At 49.1% G+C, this 21,140-nt stretch overlaps 2 protein-coding genes across 4 annotated transcripts; both read right to left on the bottom strand.

Moving 5' to 3' along the window:
• Positions 1-893: 893 nt before the first annotated feature.
• ZPR1 (ZPR1 zinc finger) lies at positions 894-9,740 on the bottom strand. 3 transcript variants are annotated; one of them, XM_037882380.2, is made up of 14 exons: positions 9,466-9,740; positions 9,134-9,295; positions 7,817-7,907; positions 7,086-7,156; positions 6,784-6,870; positions 6,561-6,683; positions 6,183-6,236; positions 5,822-5,888; positions 5,292-5,362; positions 4,713-4,802; positions 4,348-4,458; positions 3,298-3,384; positions 2,009-2,074; positions 894-1,494 (listed from the first exon to the last, which is right to left on the bottom strand). In XM_037882380.2, the coding sequence occupies exons 1-14, from the start codon at positions 9,586-9,588 to the stop codon at positions 1,360-1,362; spliced, it is 1,338 nt and encodes a 445-aa protein (XP_037738308.1). In that variant the 5' UTR covers positions 9,589-9,740; the 3' UTR covers positions 894-1,359. The 3 variants fall into 3 exon arrangements, with proteins under 3 accessions (XP_037738308.1, XP_037738310.1, XP_037738309.1); XM_037882382.2 differs by having other exon boundaries at positions 9,134-9,254; positions 9,466-9,476; XM_037882381.2 differs by lacking the exon at positions 7,817-7,907 and having other exon boundaries at positions 9,134-9,254; positions 9,466-9,637.
• Positions 9,741-12,569: 2,829 nt separating this feature from the next.
• On the bottom strand, positions 12,570-16,672 carry APOA5 (apolipoprotein A5). Its single transcript, XM_043533862.1, has 4 exons — positions 16,616-16,672; positions 15,296-15,371; positions 14,460-14,571; positions 12,570-13,512 (listed from the first exon to the last, which is right to left on the bottom strand). The coding sequence occupies exons 1-4, from the start codon at positions 16,670-16,672 to the stop codon at positions 12,576-12,578; spliced, it is 1,182 nt and encodes a 393-aa protein (XP_043389797.1). The 3' UTR covers positions 12,570-12,575.
• Positions 16,673-21,140: the final 4,468 nt, after the last annotated feature.

Here is a 21,140-nt window from a genome sequence, read left to right on the forward strand (position 1 = left end):
GGCTTGGGCTGGAGTTGAACCAGGATCGGGAACTGGGGGCCACGCAGCCCAACTGCAGGACGAGGAAGGTTGAGAGGGTGGTGGGGGTGTTTTTTGTAAGAGGCAGGGACAGGGCCCCTGTAACAAATTAAAACTCACAGCAGGTCAGGACCTGGCTGACTTCTGCTTTTTAAAAAAAAGTTTAGGACAAAATAGGGAGCTTAGCTGCAGGGTGCGCGCAGCGGGTAGGGAGCTGTGGAGGGCCCCTGCCGGCTGCCATCTACAACCAGGGGGAGCTTCCAGCTCCCAAGGGCTGAAATCCGATTCTGTGACTTGCATGACCTCCATGAAAAAATCATAGCCTTAATTATAAGAAGGCAGCCTCCCCTTTAATGCTGCAAGTGGAGCATAATAGTGCAGTACAGCTGCCCCACTTTCTCAGGCTGAAAGTTAGACAAACCCATCTATTGTCAAATTATTCCTTTTTTATTTTGAGCACAGCTCAGAGTACACTGAACTGCCTCTACACTGCCAAACCCCTCACTTGGTTAAGCATTAACCATAATCAGCGATTGTGTTGCTCCACCACTAATTGTTTTAGAGACTAACCAATTTATGTGAGCATGAGCTTTCATGAGCTACAGCTCACTTCATCGGATGCATACTGTGGCATCCGATGAAGTGAGCTGTAGCTCACGAAAGCTCATGCTCACATAAATTGGTTAGTCTCTAAGGTGCCACAAGTACTCCTTTTCTTTTTGTGAATACAGACTAACACAGCTGTTACTCTGAAACCTGTCACTTTTTGTTAGCTTTTCCTCCCAAGATTCAAACCCAAGCTTCTCTGTGCCTGGAGTTCTCAGCTGTGAGCTTAAGAACATGCACACAAAAAAAACAAAAATGAGACATGGAACTATTCAAAAGCAACACTTTGTTAATTAATACTTTACATTGGAACACAGTGTAGAGAAGGTGAGGGTAGTTTTCATTTAAAAACAGAAGTGTACAATCAGTCTGGAGACACTAGCTGCAGAGCCAGCTGCTACTCAAGGATCTAGCACCAACTGCTGCTAGAGGAGGGGTTCTACTGATCCCAGTTAGTGCATGCACAGGAAGACAAAGAACACAACTGAAACCCAAGCAAACAGGTTTTTTACATTTTTCTTTATGCAAGTATAAACCTCCAAAATAAGGTAATTAAACACTCAACTTTTGACTTTAAGGTCTGCCCACCTGCTAACTTCCAAAAGGTAAATTAAGCACGTGTAAATTAAGCACAAAAAGCTTGCTTCCAGTGCAAGATAGGCCAGGTCCTTAGCCCTATTACAATAGTAATAACTTAGTGAGAAGAGTTTGGCTTTTCTGTCCCTCCATGTGCTGCTACCGCTCAGAGGTCAGCCCAGTTTCATAGCCCTCAGTTCTCATGTCATTGAGGCCCAGCTCCTCATTCTGTGCAAACGTGCGCTCATAGTGCTCCACTTTTAGCTCTGGATCTTCCTCTGGAGCATAGACGTTCTTTGGTTCAAAGAGAGAAAGAAAGAAAGTTAGTTGTGCTTTGGTATGGTCAGAGCCTCGCATACTTACATGCGCCGCACTTCTCCAGCAAGTTTCAGCCAAAGGATCACAAAGCATTTTACAGATAATCGTTGAGCCTTACCCTCCCTTTTAGGAAGGCAAGGGTCAGCCCCCTTTAGAAGTGAGTTCTGTGAGGCAGAGAGATCAAGTGACTTGCCCAAGCTCCCACAAGTCAATAGCAGACAGAAACAGACCTTAGGCTCTTAACTCTCAGCCCCTGAAGAACCATGTATCTGCTTTTTTCCTACCACCACCACTGGGATCGCCTCCTGGAATGCAGCTGACCGACGTTAAGGTACATGGAGGTGAAAAACCAATTCTCTTCCCACCTCAGGTCACCCCCAAAGTGGTTCCTTGGTTGTTTTGAATAGCATTGGGTGGGGGGTGCATCTGTGGATTACTGCATTCAGAAGACCCTAAAGGGAAGTCTCATCATAAGTGCTCAATACTCTACCTGAAGGTAGCTGTTCCCTGCAGGATCATCCAGAATGAAGTGAGCCTCCATGTGACCCTCCATAATCTGAGGAAATGGAGACAGATTAACAGCCAGGACCCCACATGCTCCATTTGAGCAGTGATCAATCAAACCTAAAATCCAAGTCCCTGCTGCATCTTGCAGGTTGTCAACATCACACTCAACCTTGCAGAGAATGCTACCTCAGGAGCTACAGACACCTTATACACCATTCTAAGAATGCGCAGTGCTCTACAGACAGCTAGAACATTTCCTGTGTATACCAGCATTCACTCAAGACAGGACATGCTTCAGGTGAGGAGGCTTAGAGCTGGACAGAGTTCCAGGCATAGGAAGCAGCAAAGCACTGCTGTCATGCTATCTAGTCCCTGTTCATATTGTGAACAGTTGCAACATTTGAAGGTTGAGGAGTCTGGTGTAACAAATGAAGAGTTTGTGTCCCAGCTCCATCATCCAGGAAACACACAAGCCAATGGTAATCTGCAAACAGAAGTGCAGCTTCTCACAGCTGTCCACACTGGATAATATGGCTAATATGGCTGTGCCTTGATCTCCCAGCATGCAGTGCTCCATCTTGACCCCCATCAGTTGAATCACTGCATGCTGGCAGACAGAGCTAAAGCCCTATTACATTACTCTTCTGAACACTGACTATCAGAATACTAGTACAGCCAGTGATGTGATCTATGTCCATGATGTATATAGTTATATGTACTAGATTTGGAGATCCTATGGCACGGAGGTGCCACAGAGCATTAGCGCAAAGTACATGGACAGTTCGCCCCTTTTGGCCTGGACTGTGTTGCAGCATGGCAGGTTTGTCTCATTTCAGTGACAGGAAAGCTCTGCCCAACACTTAGGTGGCCAGAGGAGGGATATTAAACATCTTTAGTCTAGTTTGTGTGATGGTTTGAGGTCAGGGCAACTGACCTCAGGATTACTGCCTTCATTCAGGATTACTGCCTTCATTGCGTGTAAGCATGTTGTGTTAGGGGATGCTCCCTGCCTAATGATATATGGTGCAACATCAGTGGTCCTGAAGCAGGAGCCACAAGCCCCCTCCCTGCAGAAGGCTTATAGCATGGCTACACAGGACATTGGTGGAAGGTGGGAACCAAACAGGATGGCAGCGTAAGGAGGGGAAACTTACATGCCTGCTGAGATTCCACAAAGTTACACACTTCAGATTTGCAGCAATGCTGCCAAAGAACACATCTGACCAGGTCATTTGCCAGGTTCAGTGTGAATAGGACACCAAAGCTACTAACCTGATACACCTTCCTGCCAAACTCTTGGAGCTTCTCCACTCTGCTTGGAGTAGAGCTGTCCCCCAGAGTGAAGGGGTTTTTCACAATCTGCAACAGAAAACAGGCTCCTTCAGATTCTGCCACACTGAGTTACTATTGCAGAATACTTCGTGGTACCTGCATGTGAGCGATGCCCAGCCTGGCCCAGGGCATTTGGGGAGCCCTGGGAAGTGACTAGTTAATAGGAGTTGGCAGCTGGCTATGATAGCATGCTGCTCTAGGCAACCCATAAGAGGCTTTTGAAACCTTGTTTCCTTTAGACACAAAGGGCTTGTTCCTATCTTTACATCAGTCAAGGGGAAGTCCTCAGCTCAGCGGGGTGTCTTAAGAATCAACATCTACAGTGAAGAGGCCCTGTACAGAGTGAGCTGGAACCAATGTGCTGAGATCTCTTTAGCTCCTAGATCAGGTTCTGAAGGCAGAGGGACACTGTCCGTTCCATCTACTGTGGCCTCAGAAGCCCACTTCTACAGCCTGCCTTCCTGTGGGCATCAGTGCGCGAGAACAGAGCAGGCATTAAGCTATGCCACATATCAGAGCTACCCTCAGTTATTCAGATGGAGAGAAGCTGGGATGGCAACACATCCAGAGTCTAAGGAGGGAGTGATTGATGCTGCTCCCAAGTAACCCTCTGAGAGATGCACTGACTAGCTCAGGGGAGCAGGGTCTACAAGAACAGTTGCTGTGAAACATGGAGAAGGGGAGGGAGGAAGAGGAATTCTGAAGGACAACCCACCTCTCCCCAGAAGAGCATGAAAGCCACTGTGGCTGACGTGCTCCCCCCTCTCCAGGCAGGGCGAGTGAAGGCAGCAGCATGACATGAATGACTGTTCAGTGGTGCTGCACACTTGCGCTACATACCCAAGTCTACAGGAAGCTACAGGTTCTCAGCATTTAGAGTCGGTTCATTGGCGGGGGGGGGGGGGGGGGGGGGGGGGGGGTCCTATGCATCCCAAATGCAGCTACAGGTACAAACCTCAGCTAAACGGGAGCTTAATATACACCACTCACCAGATCTTGGATATCTTTCAGCAGCCCCTCCAGAGTGGTGAATTTCCCCCCCAGCGCTCCCATGCCAAGCTCGAACTCCAGCTCTGGAATCTCCACGCTACACGTTTCTGACTGCAGAGAGACACATGGTATGCTTATTTCCAGGTCATCCAAAAGGGTGATGTGCTAGAGAGCAGCTTCCATCTGAGGGATTCAGAGGTGAAGAGCCAAGACCGCAGAAAGTCTATGGTGAGCTGGGAATAAATCCCAGAAGCCCCAGCTAGACCCCACTTCCTTCATCAGTAGGGCCAAATTGAGAGAAGAGGTCCCAAGAAGTAGCCACACACACATTTAAAGATTATCAGGTATCTGAAGGAAGAAATTACCTTTAGTATATCTCTTGTCATGTCTGAAGGGTCTGTAACATGAAGGGTGATCCTGGTACCCAGCGGTTCTATTGCTCCTCCAGATTTAACCTAGAAACAATCTGTTAGAGTTAGTTTACAAGTGACAAAGCATTCAGAATACTTTAAAGCACACTGGAGTGGCAAGAGGATTAAGAGTTGGTGTGTATGTCTTGCATCTAAGACTCTGCACTGGGCCAGCCAGATCTAGGGTCATTTAGGGTCAGTACCTCAACCTTAGGTTTAGGACAGATTTTGGGGGATAGAAGAGTTAGTCATCCAAGTCAGCTACTTAGTGGATTAACATGTTACAGCTGCAGGTATTTGTTCCAATGCTAGCCACTCAGCTGCTGTGGTCCTACCCACCCGAGTTTTCTACAAAAGACATTTAACAAACCCCCATCTCCCCCAGTCTCCTCTGTCCGATAGCTAATCCAGGAAACCAGATTATGATCAGGAGTGGGGTGCAGGCAGGGGACAGACAGAAAAGTCCATCCCTTTGGAGAGCACAGGAGAAGGCTGGCATGTTCTGAAGAAGACATGGTCAGCTTTGCAGCTCACCTCATTCGTCCTGTGCCCACAGGCCTCGCAGTTTGTAGCCATGATGACCACTTCCTTGAAGTGTGGAATTTCTGGGACAGACCGTTACGGAAGTTTGCCTGAAATAAGAAACCTCCAAGACAAAGAACTTCTGTCTTCCTTACACAGGACTAAGCTACTTCCCGACGACAGGATGCAACTTTGTTCAGAAGAGCAGTCAAAGGAGATTAGCATGTCAGTGCCAACGCAGGTGCTGAGCACCAATTCAGAGAGTCCTGTTCGTAGGCACCAATAGGTTTCCAGCCTTTTGTTCCTATTTAATGGGATCATGCATTGAGATTCAAACATGAGCTTGTTTCCAAGCCATAAGTAGCTCTTAGATAGGTCTCCAGAGTCAAAGGCTTTGCTATCCTGGGTCAGACATTTAAGCCTCTCTCTGGCAGAATACAGAGCCATAAAGCACTAGGCCTGTGCACAATACTGACCACCCCCTCTCGGCACAGCAGGAAAAGGTCAGCTTGTCCTGTCACACCGTCCCATCAGAAGGATACGCACTAGCTTCATGTTAGTGTTGGCTGGGGCATTACATTCAGGACAGTTTGTGTTGAACTGCAACACCTGCAATACAAGAACACGCTGAAGGGTCTGATCTGTTGCACTATGGGCACTTACTTGCCTAAAGACAGATACCAAAGACTACTGTAACCGGGAGCAATACATGAATTTAGCTTCCATCTCAATACTTATGGCCCTGATCGCTGTAGCTTGGAAAAAATTAGTCCAGCAAATGGGGCAGTTTAGGTATCTGTATCCCTATGTGTGCGCCCACTACCATATGTTCCTCAGAGCAATCAGGACACAGCTGCAATCCAGTTAGAGAGCTCCAGGTGGCCAACCAGGAACATTACTCACTTCATTCCTCAGATCCTCCACAGAATCAGCTGGGTTCTCATCAGTCTCCTCTGTCTGAAACAGCATAGAGGCCAATATCAGTATGCCAACACAGAGGCTCAGATAATTATATCTCATACATCTTCCCATTCATGGATCTCTGAACAGACTCTTTGGGACAGGATGGAAGAGAAGAATGCCTCTGCTACTCAGCAGCATTCCCTCTGGCATATAAAGGAGGACACAGATTAGGATCGGAAGGGGGCATTTTCCTTTCCATTATGGAAGGCTAGCACCTGAATATAGGCCACGGAGGGCAGGAATGAGGGAAGAACTAACACCTGCCAGGCCTCCCCTCACTTCTGACTTTAAGACACCTTCCCCACCCAGACATAATACCTCCAGGCCAAGCATAGCATCCTGCTGGGCAGTCCTCCTGTAATGTGTAACCACAAGAGCATCATCTTTCTGCGGCGCACGAGGATTCTCCACAAAGCTATTACCTGAGGGGTCGTCTATGATCTGACAGAGGGAAGTATAAGAAAAGTCTTCAGGAATCCTCCTTGTTTTGCCCCCAAAGAGAGGGGGAGATGCATTTCCCCACCCTCCTGCTAATACTTACAAAGGTGAAAGAAGAATCCACTTCCTTCAGCTGCTTGAGTTTGCCAATAAACTCATCTATTTTTCCTGCCACACCTTTGTCTGCTGCCTGTGAAAGGAGAGACACTCAAGATCAGATCAGATCTTTGGTACCAGCCTAGACCTTCAGATAGGCCTGTCACAGGCCAACAATGCCAAGCCAAGAAGCATTCTCAGCTCGTCATCTAGTAGGGGATGCGTAACTGTGATAGTTACAGAATTTGTAGACAAGTGTAATCCGTAAGCGGACATCTGTTTTGATATTACCTTCTTAAAGCACCTTACCCTGCGGACTGGCTGATCCTGCTCCAGGCCAGCGACAGCTCTGTCAATTATTCCCTCGATTGTGGTAAGAGCTTGATAGAGGGAGAAAGCAGACCTAATTACAGTATTAAGTACACTACAGCAATGTTGTTAATCTTCTAAATTTATCATCCCTAGCCCACCAATCTTTTCTAGAACTATTTATTCCCACAGATGGGAAAACAAGAACTCTTAAGACCTCCTGCTTTTTGGCCTGGTAATTCTAGTCTCTTCCCTACTCAGGCAGCACTATCCAGCTGCAGATTCACCATGCACATGTCAGTGGACAGAAGCCCAGACCTCCGACAGAAGAAGCTGCTGCTGCCAACATGAGAAGCATTCATGAAGGAAGAGGCGCCTCAGGGCTAGGCTGTGACACCGTCTCCAAGACACTGCAGGATTTGGGGGAGCTAGCTTTCCATGCTAGACACTGACTAGCAGCAGGATAAATTGGGGTCCAGAGTACAAGACAGTAATACCACAGAGCCTAGCTCTACCCACCTCCATCCATCATCCAGTCAGTCATCTCAGTAAAACTGTACTGGTGTGAATCAGTTTATGCCCCCAGATCCAAACCCTGGTCTAGGCTAGGTCATACTCAGATACAGGGTAGCAGTCTATTCCAGTAGCCAAAAGTTGTTGCTGTACCAACACCTCCGCTAAATGGCTACCAGCCACCCCAAGCCGCAAACGAGCTCAGATTACATACCTACCTCCTTTCTGAGAAAAAGCAGGAATTTCAAAGTCTAGCTCTGGGATTCTAGCCGTGGCACAATCTGTCTTCACCACTTCCCTATTCATATCCTGGACAGAACAATGTATAGGAAAGATTAAAAACAAAGCTACAACAGGCCAGGAACCCTACACATGCTAAGCAAATAAGAATGAATTCAACCCTGAGAAGCACATTGGGAACACAGTGGTAGCATCCTCCCACTAGAAGATCATTCGCACACAGAGCCAGTGAAACCAATGTTTCCACTCACTGTTTCCCTGGGCTGCCTCTCCCACCAGTTATTTGCCCATTCAACTTATGAACTTAAGTGTAAGTTACACTTCAGTGGTGGCCACCTTAAGCCAGCCCCATCTCCTCTGCCCACCTTGTAAGTGCAGATACATCAAAGCATCAATGAACCTGACAAAAACAATAATCTTTTCTGACAATAGATGCCATGCATCAGGGCAAACACTGATCCACTGACTGGCTCTCCCTTCCTCAAATGTTCACAACGTCTCCACAGAACAGCCTGTTTTAGCATGCTGTGTGGACACCTTACACTAAAGTACTTCCCAGAGAGTCAGCATCCCATTAATGAGCAGCTGATAGTGCCTCATTAAATATTAGTTACTTTACAGTAGTCAGACAAGCAGAATTGCTGCCATATTATACTCTGAGGACAGCTGTGCTTTATCCACAAGTAGTGACAGTCCTAGGGTCCTGATTAGAACCTGCTTACCTACATTCCATCCCTTTCAACCCGCACTATAGTTTCAGTCAGGATGCACAGGCACAAGCATGGTCTTCAGAGATGCAGACAGCCCAGGATCAGCCACTAAATTTCAACAGGCAGTGGAAGCGTACCCTGTGCTTATCCAGTGGGGCACTCCTTCCCCCTTCAGTGGCTGGGCAATACACGGGTTGATGAACCTGCTACAACCTTGACTAGGAGAAGTGGGTCGACTAGCTCAGGCAGTAGGTGTTCAGGCTTTCATAGCATGAGGCCCCAGATTCAGTCTCCACTATCAACAAGATACTCAGGGGCTTCCTATTATATCACAAGTGCTGAACGCTTAAAGTCAGGCCATTGGTATCCCCCAAGCGGAGGCTTTTGACAGCTTTGCTGGTTTTCAGCAATTACGTTTTGACTGATCCAGACAAGGCCAGCAAGCGGCAGGCGGCAACTAGGCGACCGCAGAAATGCCAGGGCACCCTCCACCCAGCAGCGGGTGAAGGCTCTCCCCACCACCAGGTCTGGCCCTGCCGCCCCCTCCCGCCCGGAGAGGCCGACGCGGGGGGGGGCATGGCTCACCTGCCGGGCAGTAACAGCGAGGGCGTAGCGCACCCCCTGCTCCTGGATCCGCCCCGCCGACTGGATCTCGGTGTTGGACCAAGCACAGCTGCCGCAGGTAAAGGAGCTGACGATGATCTCTCTGAAGAAGGGGATCTTGGTGAGCAGCAGCCGGGTCACCCCCTGGAAGAGCAAAGCCAAGGGAACATGGACCCACCGGGGCGGGGCGGGTGCCCCCCTCACGCCCGGGCAGGGGAGCCGCCCCCCCCCGCGGGACTCCTGTACCCCGCTCCCAGCCCGGCCCCCGCCCCCCGCGCGGGGCGAGCCCCGGGGCGGCCGCTCCCCGGCCTCACGTTGCGGTAGCAGCTCATGCAGAGGGACTCGATCTCGTCCGGCTGCTGCTCCTCGTCCTCGGCGCTGAGGGGCCGGAACAAGGGGCCGCCCCGCACGGGCTCCAGCTCCCCGATCCCCGACATGCTGCTCGCCTCCGCTTCCGCTTCCGCCTCCGCCTCCTTGCCGCCCTCTGACCCGGAACTTCCTTGGCGGGCCCCGCCCCCCTTTTAAAGCGGGGGGGGCGCGTGCTCCGCAGGCCTCGTGGGGGGGGAGGAACGCCTCGGCGAGGTCACGTGACGCAGGGCTACTCCCACACAGGCTTGAGGGTCGGGCGAAGGCCTCCGCCTGGCACAGAGGATGGGGGGGCGGGGGAGCGCACACGATGCACATGAATGGTCTGGGAAGAGGGGTGAGCGGGGAGGTGGCAAAGTTTGCAGATGATGCAAAATTATTCAAGGTAGTTAAGTCCAAGGCTGACTGCCAAGGGGTCTCGCAAACCCGGATCACAGGGCAACGCAATGGCGGAGGAAAATCAGTGTTGATAAAGGCAGAGCAGGGCACACTGGAAAACATGATCCCAGCCAGACCTAGGGAAGTGATGGGGGCCTAAATTAGCGGTTACCACTCGAGAAAGCGATCTCGGAGTCACTCTGGATAGTTCTCTGAAAACGTCCGCGCAATGTGCTCCAGCAGTCAAAAAAGCGAACAGAATGCTAGCAACCACGAGGAAAGGGATAGCTAGTAAGACAGAAAATATCACAATACCACTATATAAATTCCTAGTATAGCCACATTTTGAATACTGCATGCAGCCCCCATCTCAAAAAAGTTATATTTGAATCAGAAAAAGTACAGCAATGGCCAACAAAAATGCTTAGGTGTATGGAACAGCTTCCATTTAAGGAGAGATTAAAAAGACTAGGTCTGTTCATCTTAGAAATGAGACAACTAAGGGGCGATATGATAGAGGTCTATAAAATCATGAGTGGTGTGGAGAAAGTGAATAAGGAAGTGTTATTTTCTCATAACACTGTAACCAGGACTCACCCAATTAAATTAATAGGCAGTAGGTTTAAAACAAACATGAGGAATTGCTTCACACAACTCACAGTAAACCTACGGAACTCATTGCCAGGAGACATTGTGAAGACCAAATGTATAACTGGATTCAAAAAAGAATGAGATAAATTCATGGAGAATAGCTCCATCAATCGCCATTAGCCAAAATGGTCAGGGACACAACACCATGTTCCAGGTGTCCATAAGCCTTTGATGCCAGAAGCTGGGTCTGGACAACTGGAGATGGCTCACTCAGTAAATTGCTCTGTTCTGTTCATTCCATCTGAAGCATCTGGCCCTGGCCACTGCCAGAATACAGGAGACTGGGCTAGATGGACCAGTATGGCCATTCTTATGTTCTTGTGTTATACCGAGTGCCCAGATACCTGAGCACAAAGTAGTAGAGAGAGACAAAGCAATGTGACTCCTACATAGCCTTTAAAAGTCTACACGTTGTGATAATGTATTCATTGTACAATTTCAACAGAAAAAAAAGGAAAAACCAACTCCAAAGAAATCTAACATGTAACTTTATTGAAGCAGATTTGACAGTCGTTTAAATTGCAGGGGAAGAAACTATAAAACTGATATAGCAAATGGCCTCTCAGTACTGTTGTGGCAGTGACTTACAACATCCAAACACCTGAATTTTTCCCATCAACTGTTCCATAAAAAATGCTGTGACTATAGAGAGGGATATTTTATATATACACAGAATGTGCAAGGAAAGGGTTAACACTGCGGAGTAACCTACATAGGGTGCAGTACACTAGCAGCTTGTACTATTCACTCTAGTAACACACTGGAGATGGTTAAAGTCTAGAAGTCCAGCTTCAAGAGTTTAAAAATAATTCAACATTTCAACTCTGTATTAATCCAAAGATATACAGTATGGACCAGATTCTGGACCTTTTACTCCCACTGACTAGTACTTACTCACCTGAGTAGTGTCACTGAAGTCAATGTGAGTAAGGTTTATAAAACTGGGCCATATATCTAAATGTATATTTATATACATATATACATATATAGTGTATGCTATAGGTCAGAGGTTCTCAAATTGTGGGTTGGGGCCAAAGCTGTTGTTAGACTTGCTGAGGCCTAGGGCCGAGCCAAAGCCAAAGCCACCACCCGGGGCTGAAGCCCAAGCCCGAGCCCCACCACCCAGGGCCAAAGCCCATGGGGCTACGGTTACATGCCTCCTGCCCAGGTCATAAGTCCTTGGGCTTCAGCTTTGCCCCCCTCCCCTAGCCCGGGGCGGCAGGGCTGGGGTGGGCTTAGGCTTCGGTCCCCCCTCCTGGGGTTGTGTAGTAATTTTTGTTGTCAGAAGGGGGGTCATGGTGCAGTGAATTTTGAGAATCACTGCTTTAGGTAATTACAGGTGTGGTACTTATTCCCTCTTTCCTGCTGCTGAGATAAGCACTCTGACCATTTGGCTTTCAAAAGACCGCAGCAAAGATGGTTTGTGGAATTATTTTAGTAAAATTGCATGATTTGATAAAAGGAAAAGGAGGACTTGTGGCACCTTAGAGACTAACCAATTTATTTGAGCATAAGCTTTCGTGCTCACGAAAGCTTATGCTCAAATAAATTGGTTAGTCTCTAAGATGCCACTAGTACTCCTTTTCTTTTTGCGGATACAAACTAACACGGCTGATACTCTGAAACCTGCCAAATGATTTGATAAGGAGTCACAGGATTGTATCCTTCTGACAGAAGGTGACTTTGTGGCTTTATCTTTCTAAGAGAGAGCAGGTTGCAGTGTTTTTTCAGCCGCAGGGGACTGCTGGGCAATGATGGAGGGGCTGGCTGAACTCCCATCAGATTTGAGAACTCTGGACTAGCACTGCAACTGGACAGAGCTGTACTTATGTGGCACGAGGAGCCATGTTGATGGCATGTTATTGTTATAGTTGTCCAAGTCATGGCCACAGGTGTCCTTAGCCAACAGTGCAGTAGAGTAGGACATGACTTCTTGACAGTTTTTCTTTCCCACTGGCATGGTTTAAGCATGCACACTAGCACACGCAAACACTCACGCACACCCCTCTCTATACACAGGTACAGGATTTCATTGTAAATCGCTGCTTTTCTCATTTAAACTCTGGGAAATATCCTTCCACAGAGAGTCAAGCCGGACATGCAAATCCTCCAGAGGTGCTGAGCTGTCCTGAAACTCCTCTGAGTATGAGGACAGTGGAGATAGTTTGAACTTCATTTCTTCTGTCTCCCGGTCAATGGTCCTGGTGAAGTCATCTATCTGGAGGAACGTGTCCCTTCTGAACTCCTCGATTCTCTGCTGCACTTCTTGAGCCAGGCCCTCCATGTAGGAGTCCACAGCCCAGTTAGGGTCTACAGTAGTGCCAGCAATGTGCTCCCTGAGGCCACTGGGGTAAAGGCGCAGCTGTTCCTTGAGGTGGTTCAGATTCCTCTGGATCTTCTGGTGGAGATCCCTGGCATTCTGGGTCAGCTTCTCAGAGAGCTCCTGGATGTACTGATAGAATTTCTCTGGGCTGACTTTGGTGTGTGGGGTGACGTTTCTATGGAGTTCTTCCATGTTGCGGTGGATCTCAGTCACCAGTCTGGCAGCGTACGGATGGAAGACCTCCTTCACTTGGTCAGTATGAAAGGCTATTTTATTGGCATACTGAGCCACAAACCTCTGAACTTCATATACGCCTTCCAGGAACTGGGCCTTCATGTCTCGAGTTGGGGTGAGGTGCTGCTGCAGCTCCCTAGATTTCAGCAAGACCTGGTCCAGGAGCTCTTCGGTGAATGGGGTCAGCTGGAAGCGAAGTGCTTCCAGGTTCTTGCTGATTTTCTGGTGCACCTCATCCACATAAGGAGACAGTTTCACCCTCAGGTCTTCCAGCTCCTTCCTGATGAGCCTTCGCAGGCTGTCGGAGTCTTGGTAGAACCGTGGCTGAAGTCCTCTGTTAAGTGGGGCCAGTTTCTCAAGGAGATTTCCCATGTAGTTGACTCCTTCTTGGATACTTTCTTTCACTTTTCTGTAAGAAGCAACAGACGCACACTTAACTGCCTGAGCTCTGATTCCTCGTCCTAGCACTTTTGTCACTTTACTAGAAATAATGGCTGTACAGTTGAGCGCTGCATTAAGAAAGGGGGCTCTCAAGGATATATAAAGCACTAACTTTTCACCCCTTGAGACCTGGGCCTTGCGTCATAAATGAAGATGAGTCTGGTGGGTCTCATCTTAGATTAGTCCCTTGTGGACTTTGCCCATAGAACAAAAACTGCATGGCAGAATTCGTCATGAGTCTAAGCTCAGGAGAGGCAAGCAGGTAGTGCGATAGATTAGGAAAGAGGTGCATTGGCAGAGCTGGGATGTGGGTTTTGAGTAAACAGCAGGGAGGGGACGTACGTCAGGAATGAGGGTCACTGGCAGAGCTGAATTGGGGTATCACAACTGCAATAGAGGAGTACAGGGAGAGAGCCCTCAGAGAGCTGTTTGCATAGCACTTGCCTGCGGTGATGCTGGGCTAACCAATATTACTAGCCACGCCAGTCTCGCTGCCCTGTCGCAGCAGAGAGCCCTTGCCTGCCGTCCTCACTCCTGGTCTTGGCTGCTGGGCCAGAGCTCATGTTCGCCGAGCTGCAGGAATCACTTTTTGGTTTCCACTGGGCTTTTCTTTGTTTTATTTCAGTCATTATTGGGTAGGGCCAGCTGGGAGATCTCCAGCCACATAAGGAGCATGGATAGTATTGAGTCAACTGACGACATCTGTTATTTGTTTTTGGAATTGCCAAAATGCCTATATATATATGAAGGTTTTAGGGACACTATACCTCTCTAAAAATCAATCAATAAACCAATCAGCCTGGAAGCAATTGGAAGGCATAGTGCAAGAGCCAGATGTGCTTGGGTCTCTGACAGGGCAAGGGGCTTCAGGGTACTACCTACTAATTCTTTAACCCCAGAGAATGAGGTACTCACTTGATCTCTTGGTCCAGCTTCATGCTCTGAGTATGTGCCATGCTGTCCTTGTCGTGAGTGAGCTGGCTGAGGTAATCCCAGAACCCATTCCTCGCCTGTTCAGCCTGAGAAGCTGCATGGGTGGAACAAGAGCATTTAACAGAATGACCTCGGGAGAGCCTTGGTGGCAAACCATGAGCTTGGTAGCAGGGAGGTGGCATGGAGGAGCTCTGTGAAGGGAAGACCTAGTGTTGGGAGCTGGTCTTAAACTGATGGAGCTCACAGTCTGTAATCCTTGAGACAACATTTTATCCCTGGGATGATCAGGAGTCTTCTCTACACTGACAAGTCCCAGGGGCGCCCCCTCCCCAAAGTAATAAAGGCCCTGATTTCCAGAGCTGAAGCCCCCATTAACTTCAGTGGGAGTTCTGGGTGCCAGGCCCAGCATAACCAGAAGGATTCGTCGGGGGGCTGACTCACATGACACAACGAAAGTGGAGGCCAGTGACACATGTTGGGTCCAGCGGCAGAGTCAAAGGAACAGTGCCTGAGACTCCCGTGACAGGGTCAGAGCTACCCTGCCTTGGGGTACAGCGAGAGCATCAAAGGAGCAACACATTGGGGACCTGTGACTGAGCCATCTTACTACGACACCTTTCTCGTTTGGGGCAAGATGGGTCAATGGACTTGTCCTCTCCTGTTCCAAAATACTATCTCGCTAAGCTGCATCCTCTTGTAAGCAGCCGGGGACCCCTGCCGTGTGGCTGAATCTCCAGCGGGGCAGGGAGACCTTTCACCTTTCATGTCTAGAGCCAGGAACTGAGTCCCTGCACATTGTTATAGAGAAGACCACCAACCTGAGAAGGTGGCCAGGAGCAAAGCCAGAAGTGCAGCTTTGTGAGGCATGGTCTGTCTGGTCACTGGGCGGGGACTCTGCGGAGAGAAACCAACCAGAAAGCAGTTAGTGGAGTTCCTGCCACGACCCAGGCTTTGGCTTCACTTTATCGGTTCATGGGTGGGGCCAGGTTCATTTTCCAATGCCTGGATCTTCTTTCTGGGTTGCTGCTTTTTGCAGTGACTCTCTTTAGATTCAAACACATTTCAGGTGGGGATTTAAATTGCAGCTGGATGGCACAAAATCCAGATAGTGAATGTAAAATACAGTCAAAGAGACCAGATTCTGATACCCTCCCATTGAGTAGCACCTGACCACTTCATTGATTTTATTTCAGCGGGATCGCTCAAGGTGTAAGGTAGTCTCAGTGTGAGTAAGGGTATCAAAAACTGGCCCCCTTGGTCAGCAAGATAAACTGCCTCTGAGTGGGAGCAAATGATGCACATAAGCAATGATTCCTGGTCCATGACTAGGGCTCCCTAGGTACTATCATAATACACATAAATAAATAATAACCCAAGTTCAGTGGTCCTTGTGACAAGAGCACAGGTGACCTCAGTTTGCACTCGTGCATGGTAATCACCCCTTTGTGTCAATATCACCGTTGGTTTGAAATTAGTTTTTCCAAACGATCAGAGAGCTCAGCTCTGCCCTGGGCACTGTGTTCAAGACAATAACTCAGAAGGCAGCTTTGGGTGTCTGGGAACAACCTCAGGGAAAACCATTTTAACAGATCCGTCCACTGACGTCATGGAAAACTCTAAAGCCCTGATAGAGATTCATTTCCAAACTCCTTAGGGTGCTCTAACGTGAGACCACCCCCACACCTCACAGGTTTATGCCCTTGTGGAAATCCATACAAGAGCACTATACCTGACTAAAGCATCTTTTATCCAAGGCTTTCAAAGAGCTTTGCAATCTAAGTAATCCAGCATCACAGGCCACTGTAGCACACAGTAGATCGGCATTGTTATCCCATTTTATAGCTGGTGAAACTAGGGCTCATAGAGATGTGACCTAGATAGAGTGTGTCAGTGAAAGAGTTGGGTCTAGAATTCAGGAGTCCTTCCAGTTCCCTGCTCTAACCACTAAACCATATCCCCCCCCGATGCAGAAATGGAACCCAGAAAACATGACTCCCAGTGTCCCTAAGCACTAGGTAACATTTCAAGAGGTGGGAATAGAACCCATGAGTCCTGGCTCACAGACTTCTGCTCTAACTTCTACACAACACTCCCCGGAAAATGCCTTGAGCTGCTGCAGAATTAATGAATTGTATCACCTGCACCTTACCTAGCTGCTGTTCACCTGCTGTCCTCTGTGAGTTGGACCCCGTCATATGCTGCTCCTTTATATATGGATCTGTATTAGGCAGAAGTGCTCAGGTGACAAGAGGTGCCATATGCCTCTGCAGAGCCAGTGGCTTTGGACCTCACTCCATGTAAATACAACGTGGAGGTTCAAAGACATTCTCAGGGGATGACGTGAGTACCAGTCATCTGACTGGCTCTCCCAGATCACTCACCAACCTCACCCCACCCATCTGCCAGACCAGTTCAGTTCCAGCTTTCCCAGCCAACCACCTCCCTCCCCAGTGGCTTACAAACAAAGTTAACCCTTTGCATGCTACAGAAATGTATGTGCCAGACAACCTATTGTGCTGGATGCTTTACAAACACATAGTGAGAGTCTGTCTGTCACTGCCCTGAAGACCTTACTGACAGACAAAGGGTGGGGGAAAGGAAGGGCTATTGTCCCTACTTTACAACTGGGAATCAGAGGCACAATGAGAGATGAAGTGAGTTGACCATGGTCACACAGGGAGTCTCTGACAGAAAGGAACTGAACCTAGCTCTCCTGAGTCCCAGTCCGGAGCTGTAGCCACAGTAGGTTTTCTTTGCAGGAACCACCTCTCTGTGTCTGTCTGCACAATGCCCAGCATAATGGGACCCTGATCCCAGCTGGAGCCTAGTGAATATAAATATGAAATAGTAATAATTAATAACAAAAGGGGGAAAAGATTTGGGAAAATGGTGTCTTTGTGTCCTGAGCCATTTCACAACCCAGACAGCTCATCTTTTGCCCAATTTCAGTAAAATGGCTATTTTTCCATCCAGAACACCCCAAATTTAACTTTTTTGCATGTTTTATTCATGTATTTTAACCGCTGAAACAATTTCAAATTTTGTAAACAGTATTTTAAAAAGCATGGTAGTCACTGAAAAAACAGCCATGCTGAGTGAAAGTGGGGCCAGTTTAAAGTGAAAATCCACGTTTGAGGGCATTTTCGAAAACTGAGCCATTTTCAAACATTCAGAACAAATTGTGGGCCCCAGGCTCTAGGAGCCTTTGACTGGCATTTCAGATTCTCCGCCCAGAGCTTCTCCTGAGGCTGGCAGGTTAGGAAATGCCCAGCACTCAGGAGGGTCATTTCATACCCGTCACCCCATTTGACATCCCCCTGTGTCCGTACTGATGTAGAAGCAGTGACCAGCAGCACACCGAACACAGCCAGGCAAGGCAGGAAGGAGCCAGCAAGAGTAGTCAGCCTGATGGCTCCAAGACATCTCCAGCACACAGGTGATCCATGGAGGTGTATGAGGATCCTACCTGAGCTTCACTAATACAACCAGATGCAGAGCCACGGGGCTCTGTGCAGCATAAACTGTGAAACATAAACAGCTTCGATCTCCAAGCTGACTTCTAGACTATGCACTACTACTAAGATATATATGTTATCTATACGCTTCCACTGGGCTCAGGTTGGTACAGCAAACCAAAGCAAAGTAATAGCTGGTGAACTCTGGTCTGGGCACACTGGTGTGTTAGTGCAGGGCTGCTCACAAGCACTGGGCTGCTGGCACTGCATGTGAAATAGAAAAAAAAGCTTGAAAATATTTGTTTTGAGGGAAATGAACCAAACTCTGTAAACAGTGACAGGAGTAAACCCCCCAGACGCTGTCACTCCACCTCTGATTTGCTTATTCCGAGAATTGATCTGCAAACCTTTACCTCATTTAGCTTTTGTATCACATTAGTACCTAAGGCCCTTCTGGGAAACAAGCAGACAGGGTACTTCATGTTTTCAGCCTCATTCCCAGTGACAACATGTTATCTGCATGCAGATCAGAGGAGGTGACAAACCACGTATTTGGCAAAGTCCAGCCTGAGGCAAGGGTGAAGTTCCAGGCAGTCACTGTCCCTCCTCTGACACCAAAGTTCACCTCTCTCCCCTGAGCCATGCAAACAGGAGTGGCTCACAGGGCGCAGGGCTGTGCTGAACCCCCATTTTCCTCTCCACCTGACCCTGAAGTCACTGTCCAGCCTGGACAGGTAGCTGGGGAGCTGCTCCTGCGTGATGCTATTATAACTCCCTCTAATAGGGCACTTTCCAGCCCCCAGAGGAACTTGGCCCTAGTCTGTCAATTTCTTCCATTATTATTATTCCATTTAAAACATTTTTCATGTGACTGTAGCACTGGGGCGAGGTGGCCTGGATCTAGGTCCTCTCCACATCTCCAGGACAGGAGCAGCCCTGGGAAAGCTCCGCAGCCTTAACAGAGAGCCTCACACTGACCCCTTTAGGGCTGCGAGAGGCGTTCAGTCTCCAGGGTCCATTCAGCCCCTCGCCTCACTCCTGAGATTGCCCACAAGGGGGCCAATTAGTGCAGAGAATGAGGCTGGTGTTTTTGGTGACATGCAGAACCGGCCACTGGGAACTGGAACGAGGCCACCAAAGAGCCAGGAGCTGGGGACAACTTTCCGCTTCTACCTGCCAGAGCCGAAAAGCTGCTCAGAGAGGGAAGATGTTTATTGTTTATTGATGCAGGAGTGTAGACCGCAGAGACCCCCACCTGAGAGCAGAGTCTCACTGTGCTGGGCATTGCACAGAGCTCACAGCCTAGGTCTCATGCGCCATTCCCACAGGCCTTCCCCATCCTTCAGTGATGTGCGTGGGCTTGTCTCTCTCTGCCCTCGTGCCCCAGCCCTGCTGCCCCCACGTCCACATCCCTCTCCTACGGCTCCACCTGCACCCTGCACCTCATGAAATCGATTCTGGTGCTGAGTTAACTTGTGTTTCTGACGGATGAAGGTGGCTGGTGTGGGCACTAATGATCAGGGCAGCCCAGCCAGGAGCAGGTCATTGAGAGTCGCAGGTATCTAAACCACATAACTGGTCTGTAGTGCTGGTATTACAGTAGTGACTGAGACCCCATTGTGCCAGGCACTGTACAAACACAGAGCAGGAGCTTACTGGGGCCCCTGCATCACTCTTTCCCTCTGCAGTGAGGTGTCCCTTGGAGTCTCCCATGCAAATACAGAGTCAGCCTAACACTGCTTCGTTTGTGAAAGCAGCCTGACTGCAGGTCAAAACAACAGATTCGGTGTAACTTTTCAGAGGGGTAGCCGTGTTAGTCTGTATCCACAAAAACAACCTTAAAGACTAATAGATTCAGAGTCACTTTGGGGAGTGGGTTGTGCACTCAGCAGAAATCCAACCATTATTTCAGAGGGGACGTGGGTTACCGTGACTCGTCTTCACAACTGCCTGAGCTAGCTTGCTGCTGCCGAAGAAAGCCCTCTCCTTGCCACCCCAGGGCCAATCACCTTACTCCCCGTTTGACCCTCCTCATGGAATGCTAATAGATAGGCCCAGCTTCTGGGGGCCCTTGGGCAACGGGAATGCCTAGTGGGAGCTAGATAACACAATACCGTTCTATATGCTGTTTGCCTAGCACCACGCTGGCCTGGACTTTAGCAGGACTGTCCTTAGAGAGGCAAGGGGCAGTCTGAGCTAAAGACAGTGCAATGCCATGAAGCTTCCCCTCGCTTCCATCTCCTGCAGAAATGAGGATGATGATGATGATAAAGGCCTGAGGATTGCTAGCAGCCAGCAGGAGAAGTCCTCCACCCACAGGCGTCAGATTAGCACCCCAGAGGAAATCAATGAGGCTGTAAGATAAAACTGACCTGCTTCAGCGGCTTCCTTCCTGGGGTGTCTGAAAGAGACAAAGCCCTGCTCCTCCTTCATTGCTGAGAGTGCAGCGTAAGAAGTCCAGTGCACACTCACACATGCATACGCACTCACACACACAGAGGCCAACAAAACTACAGAGCTGGGCTGACCTACCCAGAGTTATGAAGGCACCTCCTTGTTTCGGGACTGTTCAGAAGCTGGGAATGTGGCTATATAGTTTGGATTCAGAGCAACGCATTCGCTTCCATTGCTCCATCACTATCACGCCGGCCATGGGGACTGGATGGCTCCGGAGGGTAGGCAATCCACCCCTCTAGATTACAGCATCACAGCGACCACGGGTTGGTACGCACCCAAAATGGTTTCCATGCATTGGCCATTGAGAGGCCTCGTTGAAACAAACGGGTGGGTGGGTCTCTGCTGCAGGACAGGCATCTCCATCACTCACAGCACTAACTAGCTCCTTGTTAGCAGCCTCGGCCAAGGAGATGAATGCACAATGGTGCCTGCAGTCCCTTCTCCCCCCTGGAGAGGGAGCACCACAGTTGTCTGTAGCTAGCAGCCCTTCATGTGTCCGGAAACCAAGCTCCCTCAGCTGGGGGTGCTCCATGGTCCCTCAGACTAGGTCCTCGGGTGATGCAAAGCAGCATAACTGCATTGACCTCAAAGGAGCTGCACTGATTTACCCCAGTGCAGGGTTTGGCCCCTTGTCTGTAGATGAATGACACGCTGTTAGACTAGGAAGTGGGGCCCGGGAAAACCAGAGTTCCCTGTTCCCAGGGCGGCAAGAGTCTTAGCCTGACAGAAGAGGACCCTGGGAGACCCTGGG

Source organism: Chelonia mydas, chromosome 22 (genome assembly GCF_015237465.2).
Source record: "Chelonia mydas isolate rCheMyd1 chromosome 22, rCheMyd1.pri.v2, whole genome shotgun sequence".
NCBI lineage: Eukaryota > Metazoa > Chordata > Testudines > Cheloniidae > Chelonia > Chelonia mydas.

Coding starts and splice junctions, on each gene's coding strand:
- ZPR1 (XM_037882380.2), bottom strand. CDS start 9,588: ATGTCGGGGATCGGGGAGCTGGAGCCCGTGCGGGGCGGCCCCTTGTTC. Junction 5,363..5,821: donor CACTAACATGAAGCTAGTGC/GTATCCTTCTGA, acceptor GGTCTGTCCCAG/AAATTCCACACTTCAAGGAA. Junction 2,075..3,297: donor TTGGCAGGAAGGTGTATCAG/GTTAGTAGCTTT, acceptor CCATTTCCTCAG/ATTATGGAGGGTCACATGGA.
- APOA5 (XM_043533862.1), bottom strand. CDS start 16,672: ATGACGGGGTCCAACTCACAGAGGACAGCAGGTGAACAGCAGCTAGGT. Junction 14,572..15,295: donor GCTCCTGGCCACCTTCTCAG/GTTGGTGGTCTT, acceptor CCACCCATGCAG/CTTCTCAGGCTGAACAGGCG. Junction 13,513..14,459: donor AAGCTGGACCAAGAGATCAA/GTGAGTACCTCA, acceptor TGCTTCTTACAG/AAAAGTGAAAGAAAGTATCC.